At 34.7% G+C, this 18,707-nt stretch overlaps 1 protein-coding gene across 3 annotated transcripts in view; it reads right to left on the minus strand.

The window, feature by feature from the left end:
* rhbdf1b (rhomboid 5 homolog 1b (Drosophila)) overlaps positions 1 to 18,707 on the minus strand; it is a 70,071-nt gene that overhangs the window by 12,791 nt on the left and 38,573 nt on the right. The window contains exons 4-11 of one of the 3 annotated variants that reach the window (XM_021480300.3): positions 18,205 to 18,318; positions 11,340 to 11,553; positions 9,276 to 9,482; positions 6,087 to 6,209; positions 4,583 to 4,746; positions 2,005 to 2,256; positions 1,486 to 1,597; positions 1,324 to 1,398 (exon numbers count right to left, since the gene is read on the minus strand). In XM_021480300.3, coding sequence (XP_021335975.2) covers positions 1,324 to 1,398; positions 1,486 to 1,597; positions 2,005 to 2,256; positions 4,583 to 4,746; positions 6,087 to 6,209; positions 9,276 to 9,482; positions 11,340 to 11,553; positions 18,205 to 18,318 — 1,261 coding nt within the window. Of the gene's footprint in view, positions 1 to 1,323; positions 1,399 to 1,485; positions 1,598 to 2,004; positions 2,257 to 4,582; positions 4,747 to 6,086; positions 7,131 to 7,277; positions 7,942 to 9,275; positions 9,483 to 11,339; positions 11,554 to 18,204; positions 18,319 to 18,707 lie in introns of those variants that run through there. The other 2 variants (XM_009306705.5, XM_073918419.1) reach the window with 2 other exon arrangements.

Consider the following 18,707-nt stretch of genomic DNA (forward strand, 5'->3'; position numbering starts at 1 on the left):
CTGGTACAAATGAATACATTAAAGATCTGGACTTCAGCTGCTGACAAAATGTCCATGTTTATTCCACAAAATAATGATCAGGATCCAGAATGATACCTTATTTGTATAACTGATACTTGATACTGTATTTTGCTTTTGTTTTTCTGTTACCTTCTATTCATTGGATACCCCAGTGTAAAGAGACCACAGGGGAGGGGTGAGGGTAGTTGAATTGATATATTTCATTCATTTTCTTTTCAGCTTAGTCCCATTATTATTCTAGGGTCACCTCAGTTGAGCCAACTGGCCCAACCTAGGCTCGAACCAGCGACCTTCTTGCTGTGAGGTTAATGTGCTAGCCACTGCGCTACCGCATCGCCGTGATATAATTATATTTTATTCATTATATTGTTTTTTTCAGCCTGTATGTTTTGTTAAAAATAATAATAAAAAAAATAAATAAATAAATAAAATAAATAAATAAAATAAATAAATGTAAAAAAAATAAATAAATAACATCACTGTCCAAAAACGAGTACACCCAAATTAATGTATTAGGGCAAAATAATAATTAAAATGTAATTTCACAGGAAATACCAAGACAAAAATAAAAATATAAAAATTGTTTGTTTGTTTTTTTTAAATGTTTTTTATTTTTTGCAATACCTCCTTTGATATTAAATGTATTGTGTTTCTATTTTTTTTAAAGTCTTATTTTAATAAACATAACTGGTTAATAAAACAGTTTTTAATTTTTTATGTTAATAATAAAACTATATTAATTATTACAAATAATACTCATTTAAAAATGCTTAATTAGTCAGTAAATTAGTTATTTCTGCACAAGTTAATTCACTGATTAATGTTTTCTAATGGGACTTTATCATTTAGTAAATTTTCCTTCAGCTTAGCCCCTTTATTCATCAGGGATCGCCACAGGGGAATGAACCGCCAACTTATCCAGCACATGATTAACACAGCGGATGCTCTGCCAGCTGCAACCAAGTACTGAGAAATCGCATGTCTTTGGACTGTGGGGGAAACCCATGCAAACACGGTGAGAACAAGCAAACTCCAAACAGAAATGCCAACTGACCCAGCAGGGACTTAAACCAGCAACTTTCTTTCTGTGATGTGACAGTGCTAACCACACTGAGCCACCGTGTCTCCTTTTATGGAACTTTATTGCAATATTAAATCAATTGTAAAATGGTTGGGTTGCTAAAGGAAAGATAGGGGGAGAGGAACAAAGAAACTCAAAAAGGTTAGGAACCACTTGAGGGTAAAATTTTATGTTTGAATTTTAGATTGAACCATCACTTTAAGTGCTTTAGATATATTTACCGAGCTTGGCCCAACCCAGAAGTTTTCTTGCTGCATGAATCTGACATTCTCATAAACTCCTTTGTTTCGTAAGACCTAAAATCAGATGACATACCAGGTTATATATGAAGTTAAACACAAGCTTGGTTTGAAACAAAACCAAATGAACATAGTTTGGCTTACAGAATCAACAGTCTCATGTTGTGAAAAGCCCACTGGTGCAATGCCATAGATGGAAACCGCCAAGACGGTAATCAACAAATGAACAAAGGTGATCCAATATGTGAAGAAAGGCCTGTTGGATGAAATGCTAATTCATCACACTGTACAGACATCTAGAATTAAAGGGAATGGTCACCCAAAAATTAAATGTACTCATTCTCTACTTGTTCCAAACCTGTTTGAGTTTCTTCTTCTGTTAAAAAAAAACAGCCATTGACTTTCATAGCATATTTTGTTCCTATAATGGATGTCATTGGATGCTTTTTTCCAACACTCTTCAGAATATGTTGTTTTGTGTTCAACAGACAATAGAAAATCTTAAAAGTTTTGAACCACTTAAATGTGAGTAAACAGTCATTTTCAATTTTTGAGTGAACTATCCCTTTAATTCAATCGCAAATTGTAGAATTGCGCCCAAACATATGACGTTATTACAATGGTCAACGTCTGCAAGAGCTCCAGCAACACTGTGGTAAATACCTGTGGTCGTTCATGTCTTCAATCTGTTTCTTCACATAGCTGTCAATGCGTTTGCGATAGGTGCGGTTGGTCAGTTTCCCCACCATGCCAAGCCCATAAGGACGTTTTTCCTTAGCAAAGAGTTTTTTAACAGGCACAGTAATGCGCTGACCACGCCGCTGCCCAGTCACACTCACCACCTCTTGCCGTAAGCGCACTTTAGGCTGAACCAGAGCACCATCCTTTGCTTTACGCCAACCCCTCTCCAGAGGCCTGAGACAGAGGCAGAGATACAGAAATTAGTATTCACAAAAGGTCTTAAAGGGATAGCTCAACCCCAATATGTAAAATAAAAATTCTTATTACTTACTCACACTCATGTTTTAAAACTTAAAATTGAAAAATACACAATAAGATTGAATTAAAGGGCAAATTCTCCCAAAAATGAACATTTTCTTCCAATTTCCTCACTCAACAGGTTCTAAATGTTAATTAATTTCTTCTTTCTGTTAAACACAAAACAAGACATTCTGAAGAGTGTTGGAAAAAATGCAGTCATTGACACGTACAAACAAAAAAATACTATGGAAGTCAATGGCCAGTTTTTCCAACACTCTTAAGTATATCTTCCTGTGTGTTCAACAGATAAATGAAACTCAAACAACAAGTGGAGAAAAAGCAAATGATGAAAGAACTGTCATATTTAGGTGAACTATCACTTTAAGGCTCATAATTAGCAGATTAACAAGAACATCATTCAAATGAATGGGGGTCTCGGTCCTTAAATGTAAAACTGAACTTTTTTAAACAATTATTTTATCATTAAATCTAGCTCCTAAATTTGTGAAGGGTCAAGAGTAGTAAAGAGAACTCCTAAGCCGCTAAGACCGAACCACAAACTGTCATCTATCTGTTATCTTTGCTTCAGAAGAAAAGTTATTAATTAGATATTAATAATTAGTTATGTGTAATAACATGACAAACATGACATGACAAAAGGAGAAAGTACTGAAATACTGTAACTTATTTAATACTTTATATAAAGGCTTATTTGTTGAGCAGTTTGAAGACACCTTTCATAAAAAGAATGAAGTCACATGAATTGCTCAGGTGTGAGTTTTTTTTTTTTTTTAACAGACTTTAACAGCGTGTAAAAGTCTTGATGGTTCTGTGGGTCTCGTTTATCAAACCTGATCTTTAATTTGTATGTTATATTGGCTTCAAGCCAGGTGATTGGCTGAGCCATTCTACAGCTTGATTTTCTTTCTCTGAAACCATTTGAAAGTTTCCTTGGCTGTGTTTTGGACCATTGTCTTGCTGAAATGTCTGGTTTCATCTTCATAATCCTGATAATGTAGATGTTGAACTGAAGCAGTGAATATTAATCTACAATGACAAGGGACAGGCAATGTAGAGGCACAGTATAGTGCTGTCGCCTCACAGCAAGAAGGTCGCTGAGCCGCTGGTTTGAACCTCGGCTCAGATGGCATTTTTGTGAGAAGTTTGCATGTTTGCATGGGTTTCCTCCGGATCCTCCGGTTTCCCCCGCAGTCCAAAGACATGTGGTAGAGGTGAATTGGGTAGGCTAAATTGTCCATAGTGTGTGTGTGTGTGTGTGTGTGTGTGTGTGTGTGTGTGTGTGGATGTTTCCCAGAGATGGGTTGCGGCTGGAAGGGCATCCGCTGCATAAAAACCTGCTGGATAAGTTGGCGGTTCATTCCGCTGTGGTGACCCCGCATTAAAACAAGGAACTAAGCCGACAAGAAAATGAATGAATGAATGAAAAGGGACAGAGGGTTGCTGAATAATTACTGAGAGATTTCAGCTGCTGTCTGGGCTTTCACTGAATTTACACCCCCTTTCTTTATGTGTTTAATACATTTCCCCTGCGTCATTTCATTTTAATATCCATAACTTAATATATTTGGATATCTTTGGCTGTTACTAGACCCACACAAATTTCTGCAGAAACGTATCCCATCATTGAGTCTATTGATTTACTTGTGTAAATGTATATTTATTTAGATTTAAATTCAATTCAGTAATGTTATTGATTAAAATGAAAATGTTTGTATGATTTATGTACAATACAGTTTGTAAAGTAATATTTTCAGTCTTATAGTAGATATATTATATGAGAGACTTGCTTTGTTTACCAAATAAGTGGATCCTATTGGATTTGCATAAACATCAAATACAAGTTAAAAGGATAATATTTTTTATTTTATATATAAAAATTTTTGTTATGATACTCCCAAAATAATTCCGCATAAATCCGCATTTATATATATATTTTTTTCAAAATTCTCAGCAGAAATAGCAAAAAAATGTCAGCAGATGCTGTCTGGCCCTAGTTGTTACTAAAATCTGGTGAAAATTTCAAGTCATTGGCACTTTTAAAAATATGTTTTCTGAGAAAAATTGTCACTTTCAATACTTATTTCCCCCACTACAGTAGTTCAAGAAAAAACTCTTGGTGAAAAATGCTACTGTCATTTAGAAGAACTCTGAATGTAAGATAAAATGTTTTGTGAATATGAGCCTAGATTTTTAAATATCCAGCTTTCTTAAAATGTTAACAATATAATCATAAACTGACAGCATCAGATGGCTCCGCTCCAGCTCGGTCTTCTCCAGGGCACTCCCCGTCAGGTCCCGCTCATCTCCCGCTCGACTGGCATCTGTTTCTTTAATGGCAGCTTCAGAAGGTGATTCAAACACCTCGTCTGTGTATGTGGACAGCTCTTCATGGGTAACCCCATCCTAAATAGACAACATGGCTAATTACCTTTTACTTTCTTTATGTTTCTGGCTGAATCTTAATTAATATTAAAACTACTAGTTGTTTAAATATAAAAATTATTCTGTTCATCAATGTGGCATTTACTAAATGTAAAAAAATGGTTCAATTGTTAAATATTTATTAAAATTATATTAGTTTAGTTATTAGTTGATTAATTAATTAACTATTTTCTTATTGAATGTAGTTTCAAACGAAATTATTACTCCAGTAATTATCACCACTAATAATAATATTAATTAATATAAAAGGGATTTCTGTGACTGAAGTAATGAAGCTGAAAATTCATCTTTAAAATCACTGGAATAATTTATTAAATTAAATTATGAACTACTTTTGAACAGTTATTTTATAGTACAATAACATTTCACAATTTGTTCTGTATTTGATTAAATAAATGCAGCCTTGGTAAACAGGTGAACATTTAAAAATCCTAATGACCCCAAACTTTTGACAGGTAGTGTATACATATTTCATGATAATTTAGGAATATGATCACTTTGTTTCAAGTCAAACTTTTGATTTTGTTAGTATTTTAAAGGCAAACGAATATTAGTGATGAAAGGCAACATATTAAAAAGCCATGGATGGATATGTACTGAAAACTGTTTTGTAAACCTCATTTGCATGGTTCAATACCATCAATATTTACATCTAAGTATGACTTCTTGAGCAAATTGTTCAATTGTACACAGTCTGTTTTCAAAACTATATGCAGGCCATGTGGACACTGAGTCTCATCGATCTCAATATCCCAAGGAAGGAATTTTATGACTTGAAAATGGAGATTTTGTTTGGAAGCAGAATCTAAAATCTAATTAGGGTTATCTTTAATACTTTTAAGAGTTTCGGGAACACACATTTTAGAAAATTATATATGTGAAACTCAAATGTTTTGAAAGAGGGAAAAAAATTTACATTATGTTTAAAACATTGTTTGTATTTCAGGCATTAATTTTTTAGACAAGAATGTTAAAAATATCTAATGTTAAAAATATTTTAATGTTAAAAATATATATATGTATATTAAAGATATATTCCGTTACAGATGATGCAAAGGTAAACATAAAACAACACAAAAAAAAACCACAACCAAACAATAGCAAAGTTTTGGCAGGAGCATGTCTATATTTGATATACAGCTTGATGATGCAGTAGCTCATATTATATTTTAGTTTTAAAATACTTTATGGCTCATCAGAATATCCAATGACTTCAACAAAATAGCTCAATAACACCTCCGGGTGGCAGCATTGTAATGATCTGTACTGTAAACCACAGCAGGTTTTGTAGTCAGTCTCACCTTGGCGAAGAAAGAGGTGTCCAGTTCATCAGGGAAATCCACTGTGTCCTCATCCAGGAAACTAGCAGCGGCAAAACTGCGCCTCGGCAATCGGCGAACAGCCCCGTCCCGCAGAGAACGACCCTAAAACCACCAACACTGACCATTATAATCTTCACCATCATCCTCATCAACAGCATCCAGCTTAACACTATAACTAATCTTCATATAACAAACACCAAGGTCTGTGATATTATATCATATGATATCACCTACACATCACAAATGATGGCAGAGATTAAATGCAATTTCCAATGCAGCTGCGGCGTTTCCGGAGCCAAGCAGAGGATTATTACCTCAACCTGCTTTAGAATATTCTCTCTCAGACTAACAGCTGAACATTCCAGTGGATTTATCATTGCCATCTGTTAGCGTTGTGCCCAACCTATAGCCTGGTCATCTGAAACTGGGCCAAATCTGGGCCAACAAGTCAAGCCAGAGATAAACATTTACATAACAGATTATGGGAGGGAGAGGTAATATTTGTTTATTACAATCTTTTACAAGGACGTCAAAGTGAGCCTCCGAAGTAATCTATGATAATCACCATGGCTGGGTTTATTACGATCTTGTTCCAGTGGCATTCACGTCATATTGAGGCACTCAAGCTCAGAGGAGATTTCACAATTTTAAGGAATGATTATTGAGTGAATCAAAAGGTGATTTTTTTTTTCTCGCAATTGTCTGAAATGATTGGGTTGCTTTATCCTGTTGTTTGTTCCTGTCTGGGAACTTGTTTTGTTCATGTCTGAGAGATGATAATAAAAGCTGAGCCTGATTTCCCCCGGAAATCACTTTATTTGGAGCTATTCAATTCTGTCTTAATAAAGCAGACCGTATACATCCTGCAAATCTCAATGTTGTTCTAGTTCTGGTTCTTCTATTAGTGGATGCATTATTTTCTCTGGTATTTATGCTGGAATTATTCTTGGAGCATAATTCCAACTCCAAGCATAATTCTTGGAATTATGCTTGGAGGTTTTACATTTAAAAAACAATTAAACCCTGCTTACATTCTGATGACAGATGTTTCAAGGCTCCGATATGCAACCACCCAACCCACTCTGATCTGGGGTCGAACCAGCCACCTTCGGCATGGGAGTCAGTTGCTCTAACAAGGAACTAAAAACCTTGGCCTCTAGTGTCTGTCGCTAGATCCCCGCTTTACCCCTGTAAACCTCACTCCCATCTACGTCATGGAACCAATGTAACCAGGCCCGGAGGCTAATCAGGAGGACCAGAAGTATTCCTGGTGGGCCGGTGTCCCTATCTGCCTGCGCTCTCAGCAGTCTCACTTTTTTATTTATTTATTTGACCATAGCCTCAGTCTTTTTATTCATTACTTTACCGCAGCTCAACTCCTATTATTTATTTTCTCGCAGCCCCATAAGCAGAGTGCTGCCTGCAGGTTAATGATGAAGTATTTGTAATTGGACTCCCCAGACAGCAGCACCATGCTCATCAGCAAAATATTTGTTAAGAGATACACGAGAGATGAAAAACTGATAATAAAATGTGCAAAGGTGGCGTTAAAAATCCCAGAATTAGAAATGCCAGAGTACATTTTTTGTTGTAAAAAAGTGGCACTGAGAGTACAACAACACATGAAGACGATGAAATGGCCGGTAAGTTAACGTTAAGCTATTTAGGAGCAGTACAAAACAACGATGTCTGCAAACCACCGTTGATGTTGTCCTGAGCGTTTTTTTTTTTTTTTTGTACTGTAGCTCTTCAGCAGTAGAAGCCTCTTGTCCAGTTTGCTGTTAACAGTGAAGAGCCAGGCCCCGTAACATTACCAAGCACCAGTCATGAGCCAACACACTAGAATGGGCAGGTAGGATTGTCATTGAGTGAATATAAGAATTCAAATTATTAATATTAATGAATATTAAACTTGCTGAATGAAAAATCCTTGTTTTATTCTTTACTTGTGTTTAAGGACTGGATATCTGTAAATAATTTTGCACAGAATATTTATTCAGATATTGCAGAAAAGGACATACAGTAGTGATGCTTTAAAGAATTGGTTTGAAGATTTAGCTACCCTTTAATGTCGTCATATTTATGAAAAATATTCATAAGTTTTAAAGCAGCTGTTTCCTTAAAAAAGACTTGATAGCGTCAATAGAAAATTCAATACATTTAATTTTAGTCTTGATTTTTATACATTAATTCATTTCCTTTTCGGTTTAGTACCTTTATTACTCTGGGGTTGCCACAGTGGAATGAACCGCCAACTTATCCAGCATATTGTATGTTTTACACAGCGGATGCCCTTTCAGCTGCAACCCATCACTGGGAAACATCCATACACACTCATTCACACACATTCACTACAGAAAATTTTGCTTACCCGATTCACCTATACCACATGTCTTTGGACTGTCCCGAAGGAAACCAACGCCAACATAGGGAGAACATGCACACTCCACACCGAAATGCAAACTGTCTCAGCCAGGGCTTGAACCAGAGACCATCTTGCTGTGAGGCAATTGTGCTACCCACTACACTACAGTGCTGCCCTATTTTATACATTTAGCTTAATATATAATTGTATTTATTTGTTATTTTTTTATTTCAAGGTTTGGATATTTATAAGCACATATTCTTACAGAACATAGATTTTGATACTGTTAAACTGTTCTGTTAATGTTAAAGTACTGAATTGGAAATGACGTTGTTTTAATATGGGTTCCAGGGTTGAAAAGGAGTCCCACTCCGGTCCTACACCACGCAACCCACTCTGAGCTTGGATCGAACCAGCAACCTTCTGCATGGGAGTCGGTTGCTCTAACAACCTTCACAGCTTTTCTCTGTATGGCCTCTTCTACACTTGTAATTAAAAAAGTAGCTGTGTCTCAAATTTTAATTAAGGGTATAGCTCACACACAAAAAAAGAAAATTATGTCATAGTTAACTCACACTTGACTAGTTTTAAAGCAATTTGAGTTTTCAGTTCTGTTGTAATTACAGCCAAAGTAAAAGCAATAAAACTTTCTCCAGAAGAAATATGTTACAGAAAATACCTGAAATAAACCCTGAGAAAAATGTCTTTGCTTTGGTAAACAGCACTTTAAAATCTATAGCATCCCTGCTGTAGATCAATGCACAGTTCTAATGCAACATGCTTAACAAATGGCCTCACATTACCTTGACCAGAGCAGCAGCAGCTCTGAAGCCCATCTTGGCGACAGACTCACGCTTGCGTCTGCGGGGAGGCCGGTTAAAGCCGGAGCGGGAGCTGGTGAAGGAGCACAGGGAAGCGGCGCAGGGGGTGATGGGGGTCTGAGGTACATTCACACCATCCACCTCATCCACATTACGGAACGCTCGACCTCGAGCCAGCGGGTCTACGATCTGCAAAATCATAAACAGCGAGTCATATTCTGCATTATTAACCATTAGCTCCTCATTGAGTCCAACAGCTGTGGTAAATACACATTACAAGGGCACATGGACTACAAAAAAAAAAAAAAAAAGATAAAATTGAGCAAAGATAAATACTCCAGTATTCTATAAAAACAAACAATTTTTTTACAATTTGGATATCTTGTTGAATTTACAGCAAGAAATTTTATATTTTATGAATTAAATATTAATGTTAAATGAATAGTTCAACTATAAATAAAATTATTTTAAGTAACACTTTATTTTAAGGTGTCCTTGTTGTACATGATTTGTGTACTTACTATAGTTACATCCTAAGCATACAGTAAGTACATGTAATTAATTAATGTTATGCAGTAGTCAAATAAAAAGTTACACTATAGTAGTGTCTCAGTGACAGTTTTGTACCTTTGTGCTTTTACACCTGTAGTATGTTTCCTTTGGTCCAGGCCATGGGTAAAAACGATACATTGTAAAATTACATTGTTTCACACCATACCAACTGCTTTGAACTGAATCAATTGAAATGAACCAAAAAGCACATGACAAAATCCAAATCAGTCACTGGCTAGACAAATTTCTTGAACTGCATTTTGATTGGTCACAACTAATGCATGGGACACAACACACAGAAGTCAACAAAGAGCTGTGAAAAAGTCAGGAGGCAGTATGGACCTCCGCTTAACTCCCTGTTTGTCCAAGCGTCAAAAAAAATTCATATGAACATCATAACTGACTACGACAGCTGGCTTAGTGCAAAAAAGTGAAATATTTTTGCATTTGGGTCAGTTTGTGGTTGATTCACATTTGAACTGATCCCAGATTTGGTTGAAAGTGCACCGAAACCACCTATTCTAACAGTATGCTTGCTTGGTCTCTATTTTGGGCACCAGAGTACGATGATCAGTTTCACACCAGCCCAATCAAACCACTAAAAGAAAGGCAAACAATATCCGGTTAACGGACAAACTAAACTAAATAAGGCAGGTATAAAAGCACCCTTAGATTTTAGAAACAATGTTGTTTCCCTGATTTCTAACAAGTGTGCCCCATACATTCATCTGAAAAGTGAAGCCAAAAAATGTTATCGGCCCCTGGTGGCTGGCTGGGAGTCAGAATCGGCAATAAATTACACCCTTTCCAAGCAAACATTTATTCATCAGGGGTCGCCACAGCAGAATGAACTGCCAACTTATCTAGCAAATGTTTACACAGCGGATGCTCTTTCAGCCGCATCCCAGTACTGGGAAACATCCACACGCACTCACTCACACTCATGGCCAATTTAGATTACTCAATTCACCTATAGCACATGTCTTTTGACTGTAGGGGAAACCAGAGCACCCGGAGGAAACCCACGCGAACACAGGGAGAACATGCAAAATCCATACAGAAATGCCAATGACCCAACCGGGACTTGAACCGGGACCTTCTTGCTGTGAGACGACAGTGCTAACCACTGAGCCACCGTGTCGGTCATCCAAGCAAACAAATTGTAGCATAAACCTTTAAACATGAAAAACTAATTTTTATTTAACTTCAAATAAAAATTCATCAATATTTAATATGGGGTGTGAATAACTTTGATATTGATTGTATAACGCTATTGTAGGTCTCAATCAAGTTTGCAATCAAGTATTGTTATCTAACGCCATAAAAGCAAAGTGTGGTGTCCATTTTATGTGCTTGTGAGTAGATCATGCTCAGCACAATACAGATTCAGAATCTAAATGATGTCACCTTTATCATCATTCAAAACATGACTTTTTTTATAGCCTACGGTTTCAATAGAAAAGTTTAAGCAAAGAATGAATGTGTTCAGCTTACCCTCTGCATGCCATGATGTGGCGGTGGGACATATAGAGGAGGAGGGGTTTCGGTGCTGGTCATGGAGAGATTGTCTTGGCTGGGCAGGTCCATCTCTCGGATCACCTGAGGCTTTAGTTTGCCGTAGCGCTGGGTGCAGTGACGCAAACTCTTCCGCTGCCATTTCTGGGTGGCATCCAAATCATTGCTGACCCCAAACCAGTCTGCTGTGCCCCTGTGGTCACATCAGTATTTATTATAGTACAAATACAACCTTTTTATCACACCAATTATACAAAAGGTATACGTCTAAAAAGACAATGGAAAAAATAATCAAATCCACTGAAGAGTGAAGATAAATCTAAAGAACTAGTTGAGACACATTTGAGGATGATTTTCCAATAAATCTACTTGATTAGAATAAGAATGAGCTTTATTCGCCAGATGTACACACAAGGAAGTTGTTTTTTTTTTTGTTTTTGTCTCAGGAAATCAGGGAAAATGCATACATATCAACACAAAAACACAGAATGACATTTGAATAAGTGGAAAAAGTAAACATTAACAATTCTGAATTTATGTATATATATATATATATATATATATATATATATATATATATATATATATATATATATATATATATATATATATATACATATATATACACACACACACACACACACACACATCTAGATGGTTTACTGTATGTGCAATATATCCAATGATGACTTTTTTAACTGTACAAATAAGAAAAATAAATATTTACAATGTGGCATTATTGGTTCCAAAAACCATAAACAGTATAAGCCATGTATGTTTATGACCATGGGATAACAGGTAGCAACTAAGTTGGATATGGCCTGATGTTTTTATGCTTTGATGTTTTAGTGTCTTTTGTGCTTACTTTTTGATTATTTTGATTTTAAAATATTATTTGAACATTTTTCTTTTTTGCCAACTTTGCCCTCAATTAAAGAATGGTTTAATTATTACAGCTTTGTGCCTAATTTTTATATTTTGTGGCAATAGCTTTGTAATAAGTGGGATAAAGGTTGTTATTGTGGAATTACTGTTACTGGAAAAAAAGCATGACTTTTTTGTTGTATAAGGCCAAAGGGCTTTATTCAGCAAAAACAAACTGGATGTATCCCTTACTTAATGCACTGTGGGTTAACATTAAAGGTGCAGTAGGTGCTTGTCTTCTGAAACAAAAAACTTTTTAAAATCCTGAATCAGTATTGGAGTTACTTGGATGACACCATGGCTGAAGTATTTATTTTAGACAGGTAATGTTATGTTTTAAAACTATTTTAGTATGCAAAGCTTATGTAGATTTTGTTTTTACGAATGTGCTATATGCAAAGAAGTGTTGTTCAGATTGATGTGAATATTTTCAGTTTCATAAAGGACCTTTTACAGTATCGATATTGTAGATTTTTATTTAGTTGAACAACAAAACATCAGTAAATAACGCTTTTCCACCTACCCTGCTTTACTGAGGTGAAATTGCCTTTATATTCACATCACATTGATTCATTTTTGAACAATGTTAGCCTGTGACGTGCTCCCTATATTGTTTACCGTGCTACTTTGAATACTTTGGTCTGCAAGTATGGCTCGGTAACAAGTGTAATAACAGGACCCTGCCGTCCAACCACTTTAGGACAAAGTCTGTGAGAGAGTGAGACAGCAATCCTTGCACGCATGAAATGATGCACATTATGACAGGTACTAATGTAGTGCATTGTCTATTGGCATTGTTCATGTTTCAGGAGGCGTGGCTTTGGACGGCAAGAGAGGGACTGTGTTTCAAAGATTATGGTAACTGGTTAGCATTTTTGACAGATCACCTACTGCACCTTTAACTTACAATGAACAACTGTGTAACAGTTAATTAATGTTAAAAAAGGTGAATAAATACTTGAATAAATGTGCTATTCATTGTTCATGTTAGTAAATACATTAACTGACATTATTTACATGCGACATATTGTAAATACAGTAAATATGTGCAATACTGTTGACAGTGGAAACACAAGCCTGATTAGTGTGACCGTACAGCTCAGTACACTTAATAGTGTAAACTAAAAACTCTTAACGTCTTGTAGAATTTTGTTTTTCAAGAAACCGTGTTCTATTTGAATGACGTTAAGAGTCTGGAAAAACATGACAAAAATACATTAGTCCATATTATTTTAAACACAATTCAGAACAGAGTAAGCACGCCTTTTTAAAGTGTTTGAAGTGTGTGTAAATGCTGGCCATACAGTGAGGACATCAGCCGTGTTTAGAGAAAAGGACACATAGTAATAACAGAGTCAGCTGTGCATCATTACAAGGGAGGCCAACTGAAAGGGAGGCACCACCTTAATGCCACTTTTTGGACAACCAGGAGATACAAGTAAAGTACTGTTTTGCCACTGTATATTTGAACAAACTCTTCTACTATGCATATACTCTTAAATAATTTTACAAATGTTATTAGCAGTTTACTTATGAAATCAGACACATTTAGATAATCTGTAAATCAAAACAGACTAAAACCAAGTCCAGAAACTTCTGAAGAAGAAAATCAAATAAAATTTTCCACTTCACAAAAACAAGGTTGGCAATTCACAGAGCAAATTAAATTTACAAACAATTCACTGGCCTCATCCATGAAATTATCTATTTTACTTTGAAACCCCTAAAATAAATAAGCTGTTTCAATCACAAACACACATTCTTAAAGGGATAGTTCACCCAAATAATTTATTTGGTCATATTTAATCATCCTTTACTTGTTTCAAACCTTCATGAGTTTTTTTCTTCTATTAAACACAAAAGAAGATATTTTGAAAAATGTTGGAAACCTGTAACCATTGACTTCCACATGTTTTTACGTCAATATACAGTTTTCAGCTTTCTTCAAAATATCTCTTTGTGTTCAACAGAATAAAACAACAACTCATAAAGGTTTGAAACCGTTTAAAGGTAAGAAAATGTGAAAATGTAAAAACTAAAATAAAAAATTGGGGAAGAACTACCCCTTTAAACATTTACTTTTACAAAATTAAATAAATGATTTAACAAAATAATACACATTGTCAGAGAAAACTGAGCTAATGATGGTTAAAATGAATGAACAATCTATAAACCTAACAATAAAGTAAAATAAAATAAAATAATATTAAATTAAATAATTTTAATTTAATTTAAAAAGCATGAATAAAAAATGAAGCTCCTCAAACATAAAGACATGGTGCAACATTAAAAAGCTCCACTAGCCTACCTGTCTAACTCATCCCATGAGGCAAGAAATGTCATTTCAGAGACTGAGGGGCAACATAAGCCCTTACACAAATAGATACATTTCCTTGTTCTTCATTCTAGCCCCAAACATCAAATAAAAGTCAGAAAGGTAAATTATGCCAGAGCTCAGGCAGAAAACCAGCTCTAAATCCAGGTAAGTCCAGAAGATTGAGACTTTCTTAAACATTCAAACATCCTTAATGTATCTGAGACATCCAGCAGTGATTCACTGGTATCCACTTTAGTCTTGCCGCCTACAGATGATACTCAGTGTTTGAAGAGTGTGTGTAAACACGCTGTAAAATACCAGCTCATCTGACTATTAGAGAGAGAGAGAGAGAGAGAGAGAGAGAGAGAGAAAGAGAGAGAGAAGGGGACATGCTGAAACATGAGGTGAGTGTGAGATCTGGGACTAAAAATCTCACTTTACACAATGAATCCAGGTCCATGCACACAAACACCTCAAATAGTATTGCCAGGGCCGACACATCAGGGAGCCCTAAGCACAATAAATTTGAAAAATAAATAAATAATGAAAAACTGTCATTGCAAACTATGTACAATCTATCTTTTAAACAGAATTCAAAGATTGTATTGCTTAATAATATATTTATATAATATTATAAGTAATTAATTACTGATTATTGATTTTATAATCAACTATTAGCCAAAAGTAAAAATGCAATACTTTAACAAAATAATATGTGCATACATCTAATATTATCCCTTTCACACATTATTCTTATAAAAAGCACATAACAATTAATAGCATATAAAATGCAAAGAATTAAAAAATAAAATAAAGAAAATGAAATAAATAAAAACAAAAACGCAAATAATGTAATTTAAAAATAAATATAAAAACAAATGAAACAGAGGCAACAAATACCCTTCAGTCCCCCTCCCTTGTTCAGAATTGTTGTCTTGTAGCTTTTTGAGATGCAGTTTCACAGACAGAGCTTATATTAAACTAGGATTATTTCAATTAGGACACAACTTTTATAAACATAACTTATAAAAAATATTACCAGTGTGCTACTTCAGATAAAATATGCCAGTGAAGGATACTTTTAGCTTTTTTTAAAGCGGCCCATTAATGCATTTTAGACTTTAATCATCATCTGTAAAAGCAGGCAAATAAAAAGAAAATTAATATAAATAAATAGACTGTGTTTGTTAATCTGAAACTGCCTATTTTCAGTCTTTAAAATCTACATGACCGCTTAAAACTGATGGTAAAGTGATACTGTGTTTGTTTTTTTGCACCAGGAAAATTTATTTGTTTCATTTTTTCATTTTTTTTCCAATTTGAAAAATAATTTCAATGTTCATAAAATCATATGATTGTATATTGTAAATCCAATCAAGTGGGCTTGCGTGTATTTTTTTCCTTTTCTGTGAATATATAAGTCACACATGTGCAAAAGCACTGCTAATGAGAACAATTTAGGCATTGCAAATAAAAACGATTAGAGCAAACAAACACTTCAGACCACTGGACCGTAGGTGGCCCTAATGACAGCGGAGCCCTAAGAACACATTTACAGGGAGAAAACTTATTATGAATAACTGCATAATGCAATGTCTTATACAGGTGACAGGGCTTGATTAAGGGTAAAGATATAGCATGTTTCTGAAACATTTTTTCGTCTGTAATACTGTGGTGAATAAAAAAAGTGTCACTCTTCACTCTTTACAAATTATTCATGCAATTTGGCCTTCTGAACTTATCAGTCTTGAGAGAATTTATTTTTTTATAATCTTGTAAAAGTGTTTCATTCCTGGATTTAAGTGTTGAAACAATAACACTCTCTTATAAAGCAACAGGTTCATTACCAGGATTTTCAGAAAAGTATTTATTTTATTTATTAATTTATTTTTAATAAATGGTTTATAAATTTGTAGTTTCTCAAGACTAACTAGGTTTGTGTTAGAGTAAATTGTTCATATTTATTTTATTCTATAGTATTTCTTTCATATTTCATTTTTGTCATGAATTGATAATTGGTTAAGAAAGCTTTTTTTTTTGTTGTGTCTGAAATTCAGGCTTATACCACCAAATATTGCTTTCTTTATGTCTTCTAAAGAAAAAAAAATTTGTATGGTGTGGGCTAAAATGAATAACTTAGAAAATCTGTTTTTAATCATTTTCAGCTAATTTAATCAGTTTTATTTTCTTGTTTCGTGTATTCTTGTTTATGTACAGCACTTTGAATTACCATTGTGTAGGAAATGTGCTATATAAATAAACTTGCCTTGTCTTGCCTTAAAATCTCTTTATTTTTTTGTTACTTTTTGTTATTATCTTTCGGTGTTTTAAATGTATTAAACTTCAATATACTTATATTAAAATATTTCTAATAACTAATTTCTTTAGTCTTTGTCATGATGACAGCACATAAAATTTGTCTATAGTTACAGTATTTTCCAAGATACTAGTAATCAGCTTAAAGTGCAAGGTAAGGTCTTGCCTAGATTAATTAGGTTATCGTTAAGTGAAGTGAAGTGAAGTGAAGTGAAGTGAAGTGAAGTGAAGTGAAGTGAAGTGAAGTGAAGTGAAGTTAAGTTAAGTTAAGTTAAGTTAAGTTAAGTTAAGTTAAGTTAAGTTAAGTTAAGTTAAGTTAGGTTAGGATAGGTTTAGTTTAGTTAAGTTAAGTTAAGTTAAGTTAAGTTAAGTTAAGTTAAGTTAAGTTAGACAAGTGACTAGACTACAGTTTGCTTTAAAACCTTAAAAAAATATGTTTAAAAAAGTGTAACTGCTTTAATTCCAGCTAAACTAAAAGAAAGTTTTTCTCCAGATGAAAACAAAATAGTACAGAAAATCATTTGAAAATGTACTCTGTTAATTCTCACGTGGGAATTAATTAAAAACAAATTAAAATTTGATAAGATGTTAATAACAATTTTGCCTATAAATACAGTATATAGCCTACAGTATATATATGACTCCTTTTCCCTCCTGCAAATCAGGTAGGTATCAATAATAATATAGTCCAAACCTGCTACCTTAAGGCACTCCAGAAACCCACACTGTTAATAAACACTAGTGCCATCAGACATGTGCAGAACAACATTTACATGAATAAAGCATGAGTCACAAACAGCGGCAGGGTTGAAAAGCACAGAGAGAGGCCCACATAAGCAGTTTGTTCAGCTCTGTGAATAACACTTTCTGCCGTGACATGTTCATCTTCCACAGCTCAGATATTCCTTTGATGGCAGACACATGTTCGACTGGAGAGCCAATACACAATCAGTTGATTATGTTTAAACGCAGCCAAACCCATACAGGCAGATGTGAAGGCTTTGATGCGCTCCTGTCTTAGTGTTTGAGGAAGAAAAAAGGAGTGTGTGTGCGTGCAGGAGACTGTGTGTGTTTTCTGATATTCCTTCAAAGGCAAATGAACTATTATGGATGAATATGGAGTGGCTAATAACTGTCAAGGGGTCTGTGCTAATTCATATCATTTATCTTAAAAAGAGGTTGTGTTCACAATTGGTTCTCTTGATTTGTTTGATCTGGATTAAAACAGTAAGCTTTAGTTCACCTACTTACAGAACAAACTGGGCCTGCAATTAGGTTTTGCTGTACCTGAGGACGATTTGGGGCAGTGACTGACGTCTGTCGGCTTCCAGACGTGAGACACAGTGGCCTTTAACCAGGACGGTGCTCATCTGCTCAAAGCGCACTCTCTTCCCTGTGGGACTGAGGTGTGGAGGATCAGGAAATACAGATGAAGAATCAAGAGAAGAGAAAAGATAGAAAAGTATACAGTTTAGTTACAGAGATGAAAAAATTTAAAGCATTTAAAAAGTTGACAGTCATGTTAATAGAAAGAGAGAAGCAAGAAAGAAGGTTAATAAGAAATTAACTCTGCATCATAATAGACACAAACATGAGCACAAGAAGAACAGATGCTGAAATAGAGATGTGTGTGCGCATTTAAAATGAACATAAATACATTAGTTTGATTTACTGCTGTTTCTCCTGACAGTCGAGAAATTCAGACATCCCAATAAGATAAACAAAATAAAAAACATCCAAGACTATTAAGAAAAACAGTGCTTATAACTGTGACTAAGGGAACAATATGG

The sequence above is a fragment of the Danio rerio genome, chromosome 12, assembly GCF_049306965.1.
Source record: "Danio rerio strain Tuebingen ecotype United States chromosome 12, GRCz12tu, whole genome shotgun sequence".
In the NCBI taxonomy this organism is placed as follows: Eukaryota; Metazoa; Chordata; class Actinopteri; order Cypriniformes; family Danionidae; genus Danio; species Danio rerio.